Raw genomic sequence first — 17,778 nt, 5'->3', positions numbered from 1 at the left:
TAACCTTTTTAGTCTCATACTGAGAGACTGGGAACATTTTCTTCAGCTGGAGAATCTGAGAAATATGTGAAGTTTCCACAGCCTGACAACTTACACTTGAGCCTGTTTTGAAAGTGAGATTCCAAAGGAAGTCAGCGAAAACTGAAACAAATAAGAAAAAATCAAACATAATTTGTAATTACACCTGTAATTACAGACAGAATACTGCAGGGTGTGATTGGTTGGTGGAGGGGGAGGAAAGTGAGATAGGGAGGAGAGATAGTCTTAAATGTTTCTGAAGGAGCTAAGTCTGTCTTGATTCTGCCTTTGGAGAAGATTGCATAATTTCAGAGACCCAAATACATCCACAGCTGGGGTTTTTTTTGTGTGTGTGTTGTTAGTCAAGTACTAAAACAAAATTACTTTCACTGGGGAGAGAATATAACAGAAAAATTTGCACCGAGGGGAGAAAACTAAAACTATTAACTTTTTTTTGGGGTGCCTATTCCTAACAAGATGGTTACAAAATGGGTACAGTCTATCTTATATTATTCTTAAATAATTAAGTGCTATAATTGCCCCAAACCCCATTAATAGTCAGTAAAGACAGATACCTACACAGGGGAAATCAAGCAACAGGTTTCTGCTGATGACTGAGGATATTCAGAGAGTAAAAATAGGCACTTCAAATTAGATATTTATTTAATTTTGAATTTATTTTGTATTTTCATTGAGTGTTCACTGTCTTTGCTAAGAGTCCAAATAGATTCTCATGAGAAACTCGTGGCTGGATCTTCACTGACTTGCTTAAAGTGGCATCTCTGTGTGTGCAGTGTTCATATATTTTGTCTCATAACAGGTTCTGAAGAAGAATTAAACCCTGTTTTGATGGCTTTGAAAAGGAGTGCAGATAGGAAAAAGCCTTCCAAAAGTCTAGAGGACATTCCATCAGCCACCTCAAGTGAGCACAAAGCTTGTGTGTGTCTCCCATGACCCCCAGTTTAGTTTAAATGTGTTAATGCTGGTCTTCCACACAGCCTTGCCAAGTCATGGCTTTGTTTTTGTTTCTTGTTAAGCTGTATAGAGCTTGTACTGTGCAACCATATTATTTTCTCATACAATTTAATTTTCAGTTATTTGTGTTAATTTTGAAACAACGCTGGTCTGTGAAGCAGACATCTTCCAGAAACGCACTATGTTGATAGTGATTAACTGTTTCCTGGATAGTTTTTCAATAGTGAATGTATTGGCAATTACCCAAATTGGTAATGAGCAACAACTGCCACTACCTCCTGGCTTCTTGCTTGGACTGAATTAGTAGACAGTGAAAGCATGAAAAACTCAGTTTAGTAATGTTTCACCCGAGTGTGTCCTACCAAACTCACTTTGAGATATTATACTTAAAATGAATTCCTGACTTCCCTCAGTAGCCTCCTAGGATTTCTTTTTTTGAATTATTTTTCCTGTTTCCCTTCACCCTGCCCCTGAGACTTTTCATGCTTATCTCATGTCTAATGGGGAAGACACAGACTGAACTTACATCAGTAAACTGAAGTGTGGAGATGTAGTTTTTGAAAGATGTTGGCTATTGTTAGCAAGTTATTATTCTAATACTGCTTATGCTATTGCTTGCTTCTAACTAGTTTCTAGGTTTTAGGTCTGTACTAACACTGTTGCAACAGCACGCTGATAGAAACCGCCAACACGAGACCCCTGCTTTGGATGTAGGCTTGGAAGTAGTGTGTGAAGTAAATGCATCTCCTGAATTTAACCATTCCCATGGCTTTGCTGGTTTGTTTGTGGATTTTGTCCTCATTACTCTTAATTCTGTGATTACCACTGCCATCCATTTTACACTCAACAATGAAGTTTCTAACTATGTGTTATTTTTTCCTGCACAGACAAAGAAAAAATAAATAATCCAAAGGAAGAATTAGCTCTTAGTGCTGAAGATGGTAAATATCTTTTGTGTCTGCATGGAAATTTATTGCTTTTTCAATGTCCTCTGTTTGCTACTGAAGGTGTTTTTTTTTAAACCAAGAATTGTATTGTGCTTTTAGATTTTATTAACCTCAGCATGACTGAAAAGGTTTTGTAGAATTCTGTTGTGTTGTTTATTCTTAAGGAATGTATTTATGTCCTCCTATATTTGTAGAAGCTGTGCCATTTATCAGTGTATTATTTTGGCCTTCAATCTTTCAGCCTATGGAACAATTACTGAAATCATAGGGAGCTTTAAACACTAACTCAGTTGAAAGACTTGGCCTAAGTAAACATTGAATTTATCTGTTCATTTGTTGCATTATAAGATGCAAGATGACTTTTGCTAGTGCAAAACACTCTTCAGAACACATCAGTCGAAAAGGAACATCTCTTAAAATCCCTGTCTCAGTCCTGTAAAGTAGAATTATTCTAAGAAATGGATGAACTGCTGGATCAGCTAGTGCTGATACCATCAGTCCATTAGTGCATTACAGATGTCTTACTGTTGAGTTTTTCTTTATACCTTTGGAAATTCCAAATCTCAGGAAAAAAAAAAAGCAAACCTGCTCCAAGAACGTGTCTAAATGAACAGAATTGAAAATCATCAAATAACACTGAATAGGATGGAATATAACACACAATTTTTTATTTAATGCATTGGAGCACTACAGTTTTAAAAGCGCACAGTTGCATTTTTTTCATGTTTTAGATGCTTTAAAGCATTTTGCATGTTACTGGCACAAAGTATAAAGAGTATAATCATAGCACATTAGGATGCATACAACAACATTCAGCAAAGAAACAAGACTTAAGCACCATTCTGCACTCTGCTTTCAAATGAAGACCCCTACTGAAATCCTGTTTTGCATTCAATGTGAATGTGTAGAGACTTATCTGAAAAGAGTAGGGTTTTTTGAGTTAAGTTTATTAAGAGTGAAGTTATGAAAAAATTACACACAGTCAAATTGATAGCTGTACAGACAGAATCTCTTGAAAAGGCTGTTCATTTAGAACAGTGAAAAACTTGATTTTTGTTTAGCTTGCACACTCATATTACCTTTGTTATGATCTGTTCTCCTCCAAGGAGAACAGAGACGCAAAACACAGAAACAGAACCATAGAATTGTTTAGGTTGGAAAAAAAAATTAGATTAAAGATCATAAAGTCCAACTGCAAATCCAGCATTGCCAAGTCTACCACTAAGTCCCTAGTTCTGCATTTACTCTTACAACTTGCTCCATGATGCATCAAAATGAAACACCTAATACTCATAAAGACTTACTATCTAAACCACTACTAAAAGACTGGAAGGAATAAAAACCCACAAAGTTTATGGGGCCTGGGGAAGTAAAACATTTCCCACATATAAAGTATATTGATGCTGTTTATAACATTGCAAAACTGTGCTACTGAGTGACTGTCGTCAACACTGCACTGACCAGGTCCGAAACCTGATCAGCATCCAGAGAGGACTGAAAATGCAACAGGAAGTGAGTAATAGGATTCTTCCAGCAGACAGTGGAGAGACTTCTCCACTGATACTTAAACTAATAAATTAAAAATACTTTTTGATTTAACAACTAATAAGTTACACATCTGTACGTGCATCTAACTGCATACTGATGATAACTGGTATGTTGAGCATGAGCTGAGCTTCGACAGCAAAAGCTTCACTCACCTTGCAAACAATCCCATCATGTGAAGTGTTTCATTTTATGCAATAGATATGTGCCCCTGTAGCTGGCTGTTAGTTGCCAAATAATTCTCTGTGCACTCAGTATTGGTGCATTTCGCAATGTGCATGCAGTCCAGCTTTAGTTTATCATTACATATAAGTGGGGTTATAGCATGGAAAATTCTGAGAATCATGGGCTTACTGCTAACTGGATTTTTGCAAAGCTAGCTTGTGCAGTTATGCTTTGTACAGTGAAAGAGCACAGAAGTGAACTTTAGTAGAGATATACAAATGTGGTAGAGATGGGCTGAAAAAAAGTGCGTCATTCATGAGATATACATCTTATAATTAAGTAGGAATACTTGAGACTTCCTTCGTCAGCTCTAAAATTTGCTTGATTTACACAAATGTTCCTTTTGCTGTTAAATAGACTAAGTAAATAAAAGAACATAGTTCGGCTTGTAAGAACCTTATCTTGATTCTAATATTGATGATGACATGGTTAGTGCATGAATGCACTTATTCTTGTTCTAGGAAGAAAATCTAGAAGATAAACTGAAAATGCTTGCCTTATTACTTTTGACTGGAATTTGCTTGTAGCACCCAGGCTTGTATATCATGTTAAGCAACTTCCACCAAAGTTCTTTACCAAGTGTTATAGGAGATGTCAAAGTAGATTATTCTTCCTAATGATAGCTCCTCTGAGTCCTAGGGGGAAAAAGCCCCCTTGCATCCAAGTTCTAAACTGATTGTGCATGTGCATGTATTTCATCCGAAGTGGTTTGTTTCTAACCGTGTCCTGTTATGGAATCTCACTGTTCTGAAGTACAAACATGGTTTGAAGCCTTTTGAATTACTGCTCTTCAGTTTCCACAGTGCCTTCACAGCCTGATAAGCTGTTTTCCAACCCTGAAAAACTTAAAGGACTTAGCAAGTCGGTACCATCATTCCTACAGGAAGAGGTAAGCTCCCTCTCTGAAATATAGTTTTAGGCACCTGTCTGTTAACTCCATTCAAGTGAAATTCCCAACGACATGCCGTTCCTGATTTTAGCTGTTATCATCATCATAGTGTGGACCTTGGAACAAGCTTGAGGCCGTATTCAAATCTCTTAAAATGACACTGAAGTTTGAAAGTGATAAGCAACTTGAACTGTCTGGTCTATGATGTCTATGATTCTGTATCACAAAATCACAGAACAGTCTGGTTTGGAGGTACCTTAGAGATCATCTAATACCAAATCCCCTGCCATGGGCAGGGACATCTTCCCCTAGACCAGGTTGCTCAAAGCCCCATCCAGCCTGGCCTTGAACCCTCCCAGAGATGGGTCATACACAACTTCTCTGGGCAACCTGTGCTGGTGCCTCACCACCCTCAGAGTAAAGAATTTCTTCCTGTTATCTAACCTAAACCCACCTTCTGTCAGTTAGTTTAAAGGCATTCAGTTTAAAGCCATTAAAGTCACTTAAAGTGTCTAATCACTATCTATCCCTCCCCTATAAAAGGACTTAGGATTTTCCTGTTTTTCAAACAGTCCATGTAACAGGACTGATTATCCACACGGCTTAACAGTTACTTCAGTCTCTGGATTTATTTTGTACAGTTCCAAATAGCACTCTCCAAATCAATTTTCCGTCAAGAAGCCCTGTGCTAAGTAGGATGGACATTAGTCAGTCCTTACCTTTAACCTCTGAAATGGGAAACAATCCTGGCCTCCTTTTACTTACGAGTATAGACATAACTAGAGAAGCTACAATCAACAGATTTTTTTAAAGACTTATTGAAACTACTTATATGCTATATATTTATTTATATAAATAATAATTTCCTTAATGTGTGTAGAAATTGTTTACTAATCTTGCATCTCTTATTAGAAGATATATGACATCATTTCAAAAGTGTTTCATGGAGAGGGGAATGTAAATTGTTTGTGGGTGGAATACAACAGAGAGATTATGTTGTCCATAACTGCTTGTGTAGGAAGATGCCAAGGCTTACATGTGGGAAGTAAATCAATTTTTTAGTGCAGAGATAGCATTGAGATGGAATGGGATTGAAAGCACATAACCTGATAATGACCAAGGAAACCAAAACTGCATTTCCCTGGCGGAAAAGCAGGGTCCTGCTTGCCCTCTTATAAGAAAGACTTTGCAAAACCCATTTGCTGTACCCAGTGCTGTTCTGTGCATGTTACCTTCCAGCCAGCTGCCCTCCTGATACAGGCATTGAACTGATAGCATTTGCTATGTAGCAGAAAGGGACTGGTAAGAGACCTGAGCACTATCACTTCCATAAGTTTATGCATGAGAAAGTGATGTAGAGAAGTTGAATATATATAATTGTCTGAATACACTTATCTTTGTACTTTTTCATTGCTATTTGAGATTTAAAACAAAAAAACCCTGAACCTAGTTGCATTGCTGCATAAAAAAAAATTATCAGTGTATGTTGTTCATCAGAAAAATCTGCTTTCAACTTTAAATGCATGACCTAATTCAAGAAAGATTATTCATGTCGCACTACAAGGGAATTTAAATTCAGGTTTCCACTGAGTCTCAATCTGCATTAAAATTCTGCTTGTTTGGTTTTGTTTTTTCAATGTTCTTTGTGATTATAAAGAAAGTACAACGGACTTTCTTTCTGTGATGTTTTTGTAGAGTGATGACAGAGAGACAGATACAGCGTCAGAAAGCAGTTATTCCTTTGGCAGAATCAAGAAGAGTCCCAGCTCTCTAACCAATCTTAGCAGCTCTTCTGGCATGGCCTCCTTATCCTCTGTATGTAAACCAAAGCCTTGTTTTAATGGCACTTTGCTTTTGCTAATCTCTTAAACATTATTTCATCGCTCTTCTCATTCCTCTTGTCTTTCTTCCCTTGGCATTTCTGTCTCTTTCTTTCTGTCTCTGTTATATGAACATAACGTAATTGCTTGCATGAAATTGCCTGAAGCAAATAAAATAAAATTAAATAGATTTAATTTTTTTTTTTTCTAGTAACATATTGGAGCCTGTTCAGGACTCTGAACAGAGAGATGGATTTTATCCTAAGAGCTTACATTTGTAGCTGAAAATGAGGAACAATTTATGTAGAACAAACATTTAGGAAAGGAGAAAGGGGGAGAAACAAGTGAAAGCAGAAGACATTATTGGAATGTTGGATATGCAATTGAGTCAGTGAATTAGCTAACCAAAAGTCATTTGTTTATGTGGACTTTTAGTAAGGAAGAGTAGAATTTTTGGGAATGATGTTGACATTAAAAAAAAAATTATACATCTTTCTCTTTCTCTATGTGTAGTGTTTAATTTTCAGTGCTTTATTTAGCTACATATTTAGGTGCATAATTCAGCCATATAGACTTTATCCACTAGTCTTTTTGTTGGTATTTTCGGAAGTCTTAAATTCTTAAGCTCTGCTTTCTGCAAGGAAGATGAGATGAAGAGATTTAGAAGTAATATTAATGCAATAAACGCATTCAAATTTTTTTGTAGAAAACTTGGTCTAACACCTTTGATTTCAAAATATCTCTCTTTTGTTAATCTTCTGGCTGAGGAGCTTGTAAAATGGTGTCCATTACATTTTGTTATTACATCCGAAGAGACACAGTTGATTTCTTTACTGTCTGAATTCTTAGCATAACTTCTACCCTAATCTTGAAGTATCTGGTGAAATGCAATGCCTGGAAAACTTTTCTCCTCTTGTATGATGCAGGTGAGCGGAAGTCTAATGAGCATCTATAGTGCAGACTTTGGCAATGTTGATGTGAAGGGGAACATTCAGTTTGCTATTGATTATGTAGAACAGCTGAACGAGCTCCACATTTTTATTTGCCAGTGTAAAGACTTGGCAGTAGCAGATGTTAAGCGACAGCGCTCAGACCCGTAAGTACAAAGAACATATTTATTTTCTAATGGAATTTTTTCTTTTAATGTGAAAATGAAAACTGATGGGTTTATCCAATCTCTCTAACCTGTTAGAGTAAACAACCCAATAAATAGATGAAGAAGCTATACATGCTTTGTGGTTTTTTTTTTCAATCTGATTGAATATAGAATTACCACTATAAAATGGTATATATATTAATATGGGAAATTTAAAATTTTAAGAATATTAAATTCTCTTTTAAAATTCTACTTTTCAGATGGTAGGATTAGAGTCTATAAATATATCTGGGCCTGCTATAGTTATATATTCTGTATTTTTGTGTTGAGGAGACATTTCAACAGATTTTCCATTGGAGAAGGGTATTATAAGGAAGTGGTGATGTTATACATCACCACTGTTGTTCTATTTCTTAAATGTACAAGCTGAACAACATAATGGTTACCTAAGAGGATTTCTTTCACTTTATAAACAAATACTTGTGTATTTTGGAAAAGGAAGTTGGAGAAGGGTGAGTTTTTTCTCTTCTAACAAGCCTGTCTAAATTTTAGGTATGTAAAGACCTACCTGCTTCCAGAGAAATACAAGCTGGGCAAACGGAAGACTTCTGTCAAAAAGAAAACTTTTAATCCAGTCTATAATGAAATACTGCGGGTATTTATCAAACTACTACTAGAAATTAAATACTGCATGTGTGATGTATGAGGAACTTTAACTTTTAGGCACAGGTCTAGATGCACTCAAAAGAGATGTTAGCATGAAAGGGATTGTTCTGTAGAGATGACTGTGTCCTTCCATTGTCCTTCACTCTACAGTGGACTCTGGATACAGCATTGAGAACATTGACTGTTTTATACTTCTTGCAAACAAATACAAGCCAAGTATGGTCTTAAGATGCTTGAAATAAAAAGGAAAGAGCTGAGTTTTATTGTTTGTTGGTTGGTTGTTGGTTGGTTGTTGGTTGTTTTCTGAAATGAAGAAATGACCAGTTATGGATTTATAAACCCAGACACATTTTTTCTAACCTTATCACTTTCAGACACAGCATTGATTAAAAATTCATCTTGTTTTAATTTTTTGTCCTTGTTTCTTCCTCTGGGCAGTATAAAATTGAGAAGGATCTCCTAAAGGACCAAAGCCTTAATATCTCTGTCTGGCACAATGATACCTTTGGGAGGAACAGCTTCCTTGGTGAAGTGGAGTTGGATTTAGGAACTTGGGACTGGAATGATCGATCCAACAAGCAGATCAACTGGTTTCCCCTCAAGCCAAGGGTAGGTTGGCTGTTTTGTATTTTCTGCTCAAGTTTCATAATTTGCAGAACAAAACAGGTATAACATGGTAGTCTTTAGCACTAATTTAACTTCACTAATTTTTAAGCTGCTCTGGGTAGGCAAATGTAAACAAATTTTAACAGGTGCCACGTTCCATCTATAGATGGTCCATGACTGTCTATGAGGAAGTGATATATTCTTGTGCCTTTCTGCAAGATAACTCTTGTTGAGGCTGATTTTTAAATGGATTAAGTGAGACAAACATTCCTAAAGAAATGAGTTTATAGAAATGCACTTTCTGTTTACAAAGAGTAAGTTTCCTGACTGGAAGAATATATTTTCTAGTTTTAAATAAGCATACAACAGTGGAAAAATGTGCCCTCAAAGCCTGTTTGTCTCCTCTGGCTCTAGTTTTCTGCTTTAGTAGAAGAGCTATGTATCTGAGTCACTGTCAAGTGATTAAAAATGCCCTAAAATCTCTCACATCCTGTAAACTGAGGGAAGACTAATTGATAAGGAAACAAGAGAAAAAAACTTGTCTCATGTAGAAGTCAAGCTGGTTCCAGTGGAATAATTTGCATGGTAAACTCTCTGTGCATGAACTGCAAAGTCTGAGATTTGTAGGTATACAGAGATTTTTTTATTTTATTTTTTTTAAATTTTTAAATTCAGACTTCAACAATGACTCTTAATCTAGAAAACAGAGGGGAGATGAAACTAGCACTCCAGTATGTCCCACACCCCATTGGAGGTAAGTGTTGCTGCTTTGCTTGGGTTTGTCAGGCCTTTGGGGGTTTTGTTCTTTTTCCTTTTTTTTTTTTTTTTTAGTTAAAAAAATCTGTTTAATGTTTTTCAATCACTTCAGACATATTTTTTTTAACAAAAAGTAGATTTTCTTTTTTATTCCTAGAGGATTGAGTCACCCTGCTTGTGAATTCAGTTAAGGATCCCAAAGATCACTTTGGGATCTTTTGCTATTTTTAAGGTTACTATGGAAGAAATTAGCTCATTGTTATAACCTAAGATTTGTAGTGCAATGTATGTGTAATAAAATTCTGTTTTCTCAATAATTTTAGAGGTTATAAATCATCAGTCAGGGCTATGATGTGCTAAATAAACAATGACAACACATTGAATCAAAGCAATACTAGATGTAGGAAATAGAAGTAAGTATTTAGAATGCAAAAATTTATAGCAGTATGATCTGTTTGGTTTAATCTTGTCTGAAATGCTGACAATGGGCAAATCTGAGAGTGAAGCCAGGCCAGGTCTTTAATCCAGACAGTCAGTCAGTCAATAATAATCAAATATATTTAGAACACAAAGGAGCTTTTTTGAAAGCATGAGCAGCAGTAAATGCTAACATCACATAGCATGAAGACAAGCTGATCTCCTTATCTAGGAGGCTTGGAAAGAGAAGACTAGTAGCTTGTTGTAATAAAAGAAAATTTTCTGTAGGAATGCAGACATGATGTGATCTTGTACTACTTTGATGGGATGAAGATTTCAGCTTCCAGAGTACAGAGAGCAATGTTGAATTAAGATGTGAGATAAGTCTAGGCTGAATATCACCTCTACAAATGGGCAGGAACTGCTGCATCATAGAAATTACCTTTAAAAGTGATCTGCTTAAGCAGATGTTTTGTTTTATTTTTACAGGAAAGAAGACTCTATCTACTGGTGAGGTCCACATCTGGGTGAAGGAATGCCATAACCTTCCTCTTCTGAGAGGAAACAGGCTCAACTCTTTTATTAAGTGGTAAGAATTGTTGAAGGCATCAAACATGGTGGACTAATAATGCTACAGTTGCATTTTCTAATTGTATCTTCATTTTTCTACATTCATATTAAAAAATCCCCACTGAATTGTTTTCTAATTCTCCTTTACTGTCACGCAAATTCTCCTGCAGGGCTTGCAACTTCAAGATGGTAAGTATATACCACCAAGTAAAAGTTACTGGGAGAATGTCCTGTGCAATCACTGCACTTTAGTTTTGTCTCTGTTACTTGGTGGAAGGACAGCTCAAACTCCGCCTGCTTTTATTCGCATTTAAACAAAGTGTGTTTGTGCAAGACTATGGTTTAGCTTAGCAAACCGTGGGAGGAGACAGAAATGAGAAGCATAGCTGTATTTCTTCCCCCTTCCTTTTCATATACAGCCTAAAAATGTAAAGAGACAAGAATAACAAGATGGTTGGGGAAATCTCTGGCAGCAACAAAAGGTTTTGGTGTCAGTATAATACAGCAAGTAAACTCACTTGTACCTCTTCCCCACTTGACTTGCCCTTCCATCCTCTGAAGCACAAGGGTGGATACATGCTGCCAGTATTGCTTGTAAGGAACTGAGAATATGACCCTTGTCTTCATCTCCAAAAAGCATCTGATCTTCAGTCATGTTCTAACATGCCAAGCACAACATTAATCAGTAGCTTTTGCCTTTTCAGTATGTTTAATGCAGGCTATGGTGTTTAAGTGCAAACTGACAGTGTTTTTTCTTTCTGAAGTACCATTCTTCCAGACACTAGCAGAAAAAGTCGCCAGAAAACAAGGACAGTTGCAAAAACTACAAACCCGGTATTCAACCACACCATGGTGTATGATGGCTTTAGACCAGAAGATTTGAAAGAAGCCTGCGTAGAACTCACAGTCTGGGACCACAACAAACTAGCGAACCACTTTCTGGGAGGTCTCCGGATAGGCCTTGGAACAGGTACTGGACAATTACCACATTAATACTTAATTTATTAAATAGTCTTTCCTGGTTTTTTTCCTTATTTCCTTTCTATTTCTTCTTGTTTTGAGAAGATCACTGAACAACCTTTCAGTTATCTATTTACTGAAGGGTTCCATTCAGAAGCTTACCTATTCTTCAGCGCAGGTCCTGAAATGTTAATAATAGTAGTGTTAGCACGACTGACAACTAAGGCAAAATATTAGAAATAAATCTTTGTCTGGGCATACATTGTATCTGGTATTGTTTTGATTACAAGAATATGCTATTCCTGCACCCAAAATCGTGATAACATCTTACAAACTTATGCGTGCAAAAACTAGGTGTGTGGTGTAAAGACAGCATGGGGTGGAAATAAAAGGATAGATGAGGAATGCATGATAAGATTTGAAAATCTTGAATAGGAAAAATTATAAATGCAAATAAGTTTTTAGCATAAGGGGAATATAAGACATGCAGATATAACAACAGTAAAAACATACTGTTCTTCTATTTGTCCCTTTCATTCTGCTCCCTGGTCTGAAGGGAAGATGGTTTTGGAGTTTTCTCAAAAAATACAATGTAAAAATTACCTTTCATAAATTAACTTTTTGCATAGTTCACCAGAATAACCTAAATTACAAATTAGAATAGTAAATCTCAATTTGAATTTTAGAATACTTGAGGTTCCATTTCAGTACAAAAATCAGTATCTTGTTTTGTTATTAAATCTTCTCAGATGTATGGGAAATTAACATCTTTCTCCTTGAGATTGTGACAAAAAATTAAGGATAACAAGGAAAAAGCCTGGAGAAAGATGACAAAGTCTCTGTGTGAAACTGTGACTAATTGTATTTGATAGAAGTGTTCAAGAGCAAAAACGCAGGACTGGATCTCCAAAGCACTAGGTCAGCTACCTCAGGAGGTGTAATCATTTTAGAGCAGGCAGATTTGATTGTCTGCTCTCAACTCTGCAGCATATTAAGTAATGTTTCTCTTAAAACTGACATTTTTCTAGGCAAAAGCTATGGAACTAGAGTAGACTGGATGGATTCCACTTCAGATGAAACTGCCCTTTGGGAGAAGATGATGAACTCTCCAAACACCTGGATAGAAGATACACTACCTCTCAGGATGCTTATGGTTGCAAAATTGACAAAATAAGGTGGCTTTTTAATTGCTAGTGTCAAAAGGAAACCTTGGGAATGAAACTGAAGGTGCAGGGGATAAAACTTGGAAGAGGAACACAGTAGCAGTTTTGACAGTTTTTGCTCTGTTGCCGTTCTGGTTTTGTGATGTCATATGTCACTTCATATTTCAAATTAAACATTTGCCCACAGAACATTATGTAAATTTGTAGTTGTACATTTCTAGGATATGTAAGTTGCTTCTGCAGTGAAAGAAGCATGACATGAAGTGGTACTGTTGATGTCCCATTCTACCATGCGCAGAGGACTAAGTTCCAGCGTACTGTAAAAAATCAGGGTTATAAAAAGTTTGCTATATATATATGTGTTAATCATCTTGCTAGTCTGCAATACTTACTCTTAAATACTGAAGACATAAAGATGATTTTTTTTTTTCTAGTGCTACTCATAAAGATCTAACTGTGCCAATTTTAGTGATGACAAGTATGTTGAGTATTTATTCTTCTAAGTGTGCTTGTTTGTACCTGTATCTATTAGCTTGGTTTTTCGCAAGAAGTAACTTACCTGTGCTTCAGTGCCGCCATTAGGGGACCGGTGGGACTATGGTGGTCTTGGCTTAAATAGTTTTGCAGCATAAGAAATAAGACTGGAATTTGTAACTTGTAGAAATGCATGCTACTAATAAATAAATGCATGAAGTACTAGATGTATTACTTTTTAAAATAAAAAGAAGCCTATTAAGACTAAATAGGAATTCAATGTTTATTAAACCCAAGTGGTTTATGTTAACCATTCAGCTTGCAATACAACAAAATGCAGAGAGAAAACATTTTAGAAAATAAATGCACATTTATTTGTTCCAAATGTGCATGTCTAAAAGCCAGTGAAATCTTGCAACTTCAGTTAGATGGGAGGAGGGAGCTCTTCACAGTTCCAACTCAATTGCTTGATTTAACTTTAGAAATTTAAATGCTACTTGGAATTTATTATACACTATGAATGGGAAAAAGGGAAGGTGCTATTCAACCTGCTGGGGAACCCACTTTCACTCTCATGAACCAGGCAGCCTGTGGAGTTCACAAACGCCAAAAGTAGTTGCAAGTCTTTCATATCTTACTGCTTCAGGTGTTTTGTATGATTGGTAGCTGCCACAGCTTCCACTTTGCCAGACAAATACACTTCTTATATGACCAGGGAACATGTGCATATGACCCTTCAGGACAATGTATTTGTACTGAAATGGTAACAGCAGTTGGTTTGATTCTATATCCTTAAAGAGACACTCCTGAAAGGGTGGTGATTCTAGAAAAGAGGCACCTAAGTTATTTGTATTCACTGCCTATATGAATTAATTTTTCACCTGAAAACATATGTTGCTTTTAACATGACCTACAGTTTCACAGGATTAAAAGCCGAGATTGAGGACTTCTCCAAGCTTGTGGAAGTTCTCTTTCCTTTTCCAAATTTGTGTGGCTTTGAGAGTATCAGCAATGTTTGTTTGCTGAGAAACACTGCCAGCTCTTTCAGCCACCCTGGTGGGGCTGGCCCAGTTCCAACCAGGCCATATGAGGTCATGAGCTCTGGGGTGACCGAATTCAGCGTCTCGCCTCCATGGAGACAGAACCTCACAGCGGGAGGGCTAACAAACAGACAGGGGAAAGAAAATACCTGGTAAGAAAATAGTTTTCTCTTCTTCAGCCCTGCTCTTTATTGTATTTCCACTGGATGGCCTAAACCTCTCAGTCCTTCTCCCCCTTCTCCATTATTTTGAAATGTTTTGGCAGGATCCAAGGTAGCAACAGCAGTGGGAGAGTACGGGATAGTGGAGACAGAGCCGGTGTCCGAACTGATGGTCACTACTACACAGCTCTGAAACTCTACCTGCTTCACAGGTGTTAATCCATTTTTGCTGTACATTATTTTTCATCCTTGCTTTAAACTGGTGCCTTCTCACATCCTATCTTTATCTCCAGTCAAAGCCCAGGAATTCACAAAACCTGATTATCAGCATGCTGTTTCATGTGCTGTGTAGTTTCAGGTCTGCGTCCACATGAAAAACTTGTAAACGAGTTTTAGGCTAATTTTTCAAATGTCTGGGTAGCATACTGTGTGATTGGGCACCAATAATCATTTGGGTACCTATGTAATACAAATATTTCCCTTATTTAGAAGAAACAGCCTTTTAAAATTATATGCCTTAAATAATTCAGCAAATCAGTGTCAAAACTCAAATGAGGAACTGCTTCTCCAGTCACAAAGTCTTTGTATCACAGGGCATTCAGTAATCATTAGCATTGTATAGATCTCTTATTTTATTCATAAATCTTTAGCGTGAGATAAGACTATTCAGTTATTTTTAATGAGTAATATACTATTAAAATCTTACAAATTAATTAGAAGGCTGATGTAACCCTCTCTTTATTTGCAGTTATAATACAGAGTCTGTAGGAGAAAATAAAGGCAAAGGAGAAGGATTACTTAAGGAATTATTTACAGATTTATCACTTACAAGCTTTTTACCTAAATATGATAGTAGTTCTTGTGGCTATAGCAGCAGGACTTTGAGAAGGAATAATTAGCAAAGCTAAATCAGCAAATGAATAGGCTTGCATAAATACTAAGCTTATATCCTTGCTTTTGCTCATGGAGTCTGTAAACCTTCTTCTCAGTCTGCCTGACTCTGAACCAAAGGATGTGGGGAGGGCTATAGGGCTGTATGGTTTCAGGCTGACATTGGTTTTGGGAGGTCTTGTCCCCCCATATCAGTTTCTCCGGACTTCCAGAGAAACTCCACCAGCTTATAGCACTGGTGTTAGCCACACAACCACTGGGTAATGTTTAATCATGCTGAGTGTCACTAAGAGAAGCAGCCACTATAACATTTTTTCTTGTCTTTGTGTGAGACAGGGGCTCCGTGGCTCAGGATGAGAGAGGAGCAGGGATGGCCAACTCTACAGGTGATCTAGAGACAGGCAAAGACATGGATGATCTGACAAAAGGCCTGGAAGAACTCTGTGATATCTCTAAGGAGAGGAGGGAGAAAGCACTGCTGCTTTTACATCTAGAACAGCAGCATCATCTTATGTCTATGCTGACAAAGAAAGCAGACGACACACAAAAACTCTGCAGAGCCCTGGAGCAGCTCAACATGGAGCTGGAGAAACTAAGGACAGAGGCTGCTCTGAAAATTAAAACTCAGACCCTGCAGATTCAGCATTTGGAGGGGCGCTTCATGGATCCGGCCAACAACCATGAAAAGATGATCCAGTTCAAGAATGAACACAGGAAACAGCACATGCAGCTGTGGGAGGAGAACAAGCACCTTCGGCAGGAGAAGGAAGTGCTCTTCAGCCAGGCTGTGAGGGAGAAGGAAGCTGAAGTGCTCCGGCTGGCTGCCCAGGCCAGGAAGCTCTCACAGCAGTTATACTCCCTGCAGGAGAAACATACTTATGAGAGTTGCAGAGCCCAGGAGAGAGAAAAGGAGCTGCTAGAAGCTCAGAGCCACCAAGCAGGTGCCTACACCCGGGAAATGGATTCACTGAAGAAGCAGCTGCAACTTCTACAGGAGAGGCACCAACAAGCTGTTGCAAGGGCAGAGCAGGCAGAAAGTCAGCAGAGGGCTCAGAGCACCGAACTGTGGGCTGAGCTGGAGAGGGCACACAAGGAAAAAGAGCAGCTATTGAACCTGGCCAGGGAGAGGGGCAAAGCTCTGCAAGATAAGGAACGGGAGATTCAGCAGCTGGGGGAGAAGCTGGAGGTTGCGGAAGAAGCCATGCTGAGAGCAGGAAGGTGCTATGAGAAGGAGGCAGCAGCAGTGGACAAAGATCTGAAGGTCCAACAGCTCCAAGGACAGCTGGAAAGTAGCAAGCAGGCGTACAATGAGCTCTCTCTGCGGATCGATGCTTACAGAAAGCACAGCATGGACTTGCTGACTAAAGAAAGAACACTGAATGTCAAACTCTGTCACTTTGTTGCATAACTGCATCGTTTTCCACTGTTCTCTCCTTGGCAGGTGCCTCTGTGGCAACACATCACTGCATTTTGTTCCTTTCCGTGGGGCCATCTTCTGGATTCTTTGTAATATCCTCACCAGTTTAAACCTCCCTACAAGGACTGGTTTTTGTCATTACACTTTTACCTAAGTAAATCTCTACACTGTTAAATCTGAACGGGTATTCATTAGTGTGGAAAACGTAAAATAGGAATTTTATCAGTTTGCTCCTAATCTCTGATGAAACATAGGTTTTATTTTTTTTTTTTTTTAACAGTTAAAAGCACTTTATTTTTCGAGATGGCCAAAAGCTCAAACCCTTAGCCTTTTGTCCTTGATTCTTCCTTGAAGTTCAACAGAGGTTGGGCATGTAAGAGGTAACACTGAAGGTCCAAGGAAGAAATCCCACCTTGCAATGTCTCCATCATAAATGGTTATAATTCAGGAACTTAACAGGTTAAATACAAGAACAAGTAATACACAACAACTGATGGCCAAGCAAATTACCATGTATAGTTTTCTAGTAGTTCTACTGCAGTTTTCTAGTAGTTTTCTGCAGTTGTTTTAATCTTGTTTAATGCAATAGCATTTTTATATGCCCATTCAACTCAAAATAAAAAAAATAATAAATTTTATTAAATAAAATAATTTGTCAAGTCTTTTGGGTGATTTCAATAATCTTTGAAACAGATTGAGGTTCTGGATGTTCTGCCAGGATTTTTTTTTGTGGTTTTAGGTGCTTTCTGTAGAAAAATAGCGATACACCCTTTCATTTTGTGTATGTCTGGCAGTTTTTGCCGAAAAAAAAAATCTTTCCTGTCAGCATTCTGGGATACAGAGACCTCCCACTCTCTCTTGCTTGTCTCCTAGGCAAGGAGGTAGTTTTTAGCTGCTAGAGGTTCATCTGCTGCTCTTTCAGCCTCCAACAAAAAAAAACAACAACAACAACAAACCCAAACAAAAACCAACAAAACATAATGGGCCAATCCCCCACCAGGGCTGTAGGCAGCTGCCTCCCCAAGTTCTTTGCCACATGCATATACCTTAAGATAACTCAAGGATTTAGATAATGGCTTGAGTATCTCTTGGTCCTGAACATCTACAAAGCCACAGCATCACATCAAACTTGGTATCTATTG

General features: G+C 37.7%; 2 protein-coding genes across 3 annotated transcripts in view; both read left to right on the top strand.

Moving 5' to 3' along the window:
* The window catches only part of SYTL2 (synaptotagmin like 2), a 53,006-nt gene extending 39,610 nt beyond the window's left edge, over nucleotides 1-13,396 (top strand). The window contains exons 10-21 of the mRNA XM_027719828.2: nucleotides 839-940; nucleotides 1,881-1,934; nucleotides 3,405-3,452; nucleotides 4,505-4,599; nucleotides 6,295-6,414; nucleotides 7,346-7,515; nucleotides 8,068-8,170; nucleotides 8,620-8,790; nucleotides 9,463-9,541; nucleotides 10,450-10,549; nucleotides 11,295-11,500; nucleotides 12,519-13,396. Coding sequence (XP_027575629.1) covers nucleotides 839-940; nucleotides 1,881-1,934; nucleotides 3,405-3,452; nucleotides 4,505-4,599; nucleotides 6,295-6,414; nucleotides 7,346-7,515; nucleotides 8,068-8,170; nucleotides 8,620-8,790; nucleotides 9,463-9,541; nucleotides 10,450-10,549; nucleotides 11,295-11,500; nucleotides 12,519-12,664 — 1,394 coding nt within the window. The 3' untranslated portion in view covers nucleotides 12,665-13,396. The remainder of the gene's footprint in view (nucleotides 1-838; nucleotides 941-1,880; nucleotides 1,935-3,404; nucleotides 3,453-4,504; nucleotides 4,600-6,294; nucleotides 6,415-7,345; nucleotides 7,516-8,067; nucleotides 8,171-8,619; nucleotides 8,791-9,462; nucleotides 9,542-10,449; nucleotides 10,550-11,294; nucleotides 11,501-12,518) is intronic.
* Nucleotides 13,397-13,469: 73 nt separating this feature from the next.
* CCDC89 (coiled-coil domain containing 89) lies at nucleotides 13,470-16,811 on the top strand. 2 transcript variants are annotated; one of them, XM_027719835.2, is made up of 3 exons: nucleotides 13,470-14,319; nucleotides 14,433-14,540; nucleotides 15,556-16,811. In XM_027719835.2, exons 1-3 carry the CDS (start codon nucleotides 14,033-14,035, stop codon nucleotides 16,625-16,627), a joined length of 1,467 nt encoding a protein of 488 aa, XP_027575636.2. In that variant the 5' UTR covers nucleotides 13,470-14,032; the 3' UTR covers nucleotides 16,628-16,811. The 2 variants fall into 2 exon arrangements, with proteins under 2 accessions (XP_027575636.2, XP_027575637.2); XM_027719836.2 differs by lacking the exon at nucleotides 14,433-14,540.
* The last annotated feature ends 967 nt before the right edge of the window (nucleotides 16,812-17,778 follow it).

Source organism: Pipra filicauda, unplaced genomic scaffold, assembly GCF_003945595.2.
Source record: "Pipra filicauda isolate LSUMZ 115617 unplaced genomic scaffold, ASM394559v2 scaffold141_size4267151_pilon, whole genome shotgun sequence".
NCBI lineage: Eukaryota > Metazoa > Chordata > Aves > Passeriformes > Pipridae > Pipra > Pipra filicauda.
Note: the sequence above shows the minus strand (reverse complement) of the source record. Positions and strands in the feature narration are given on the sequence as shown.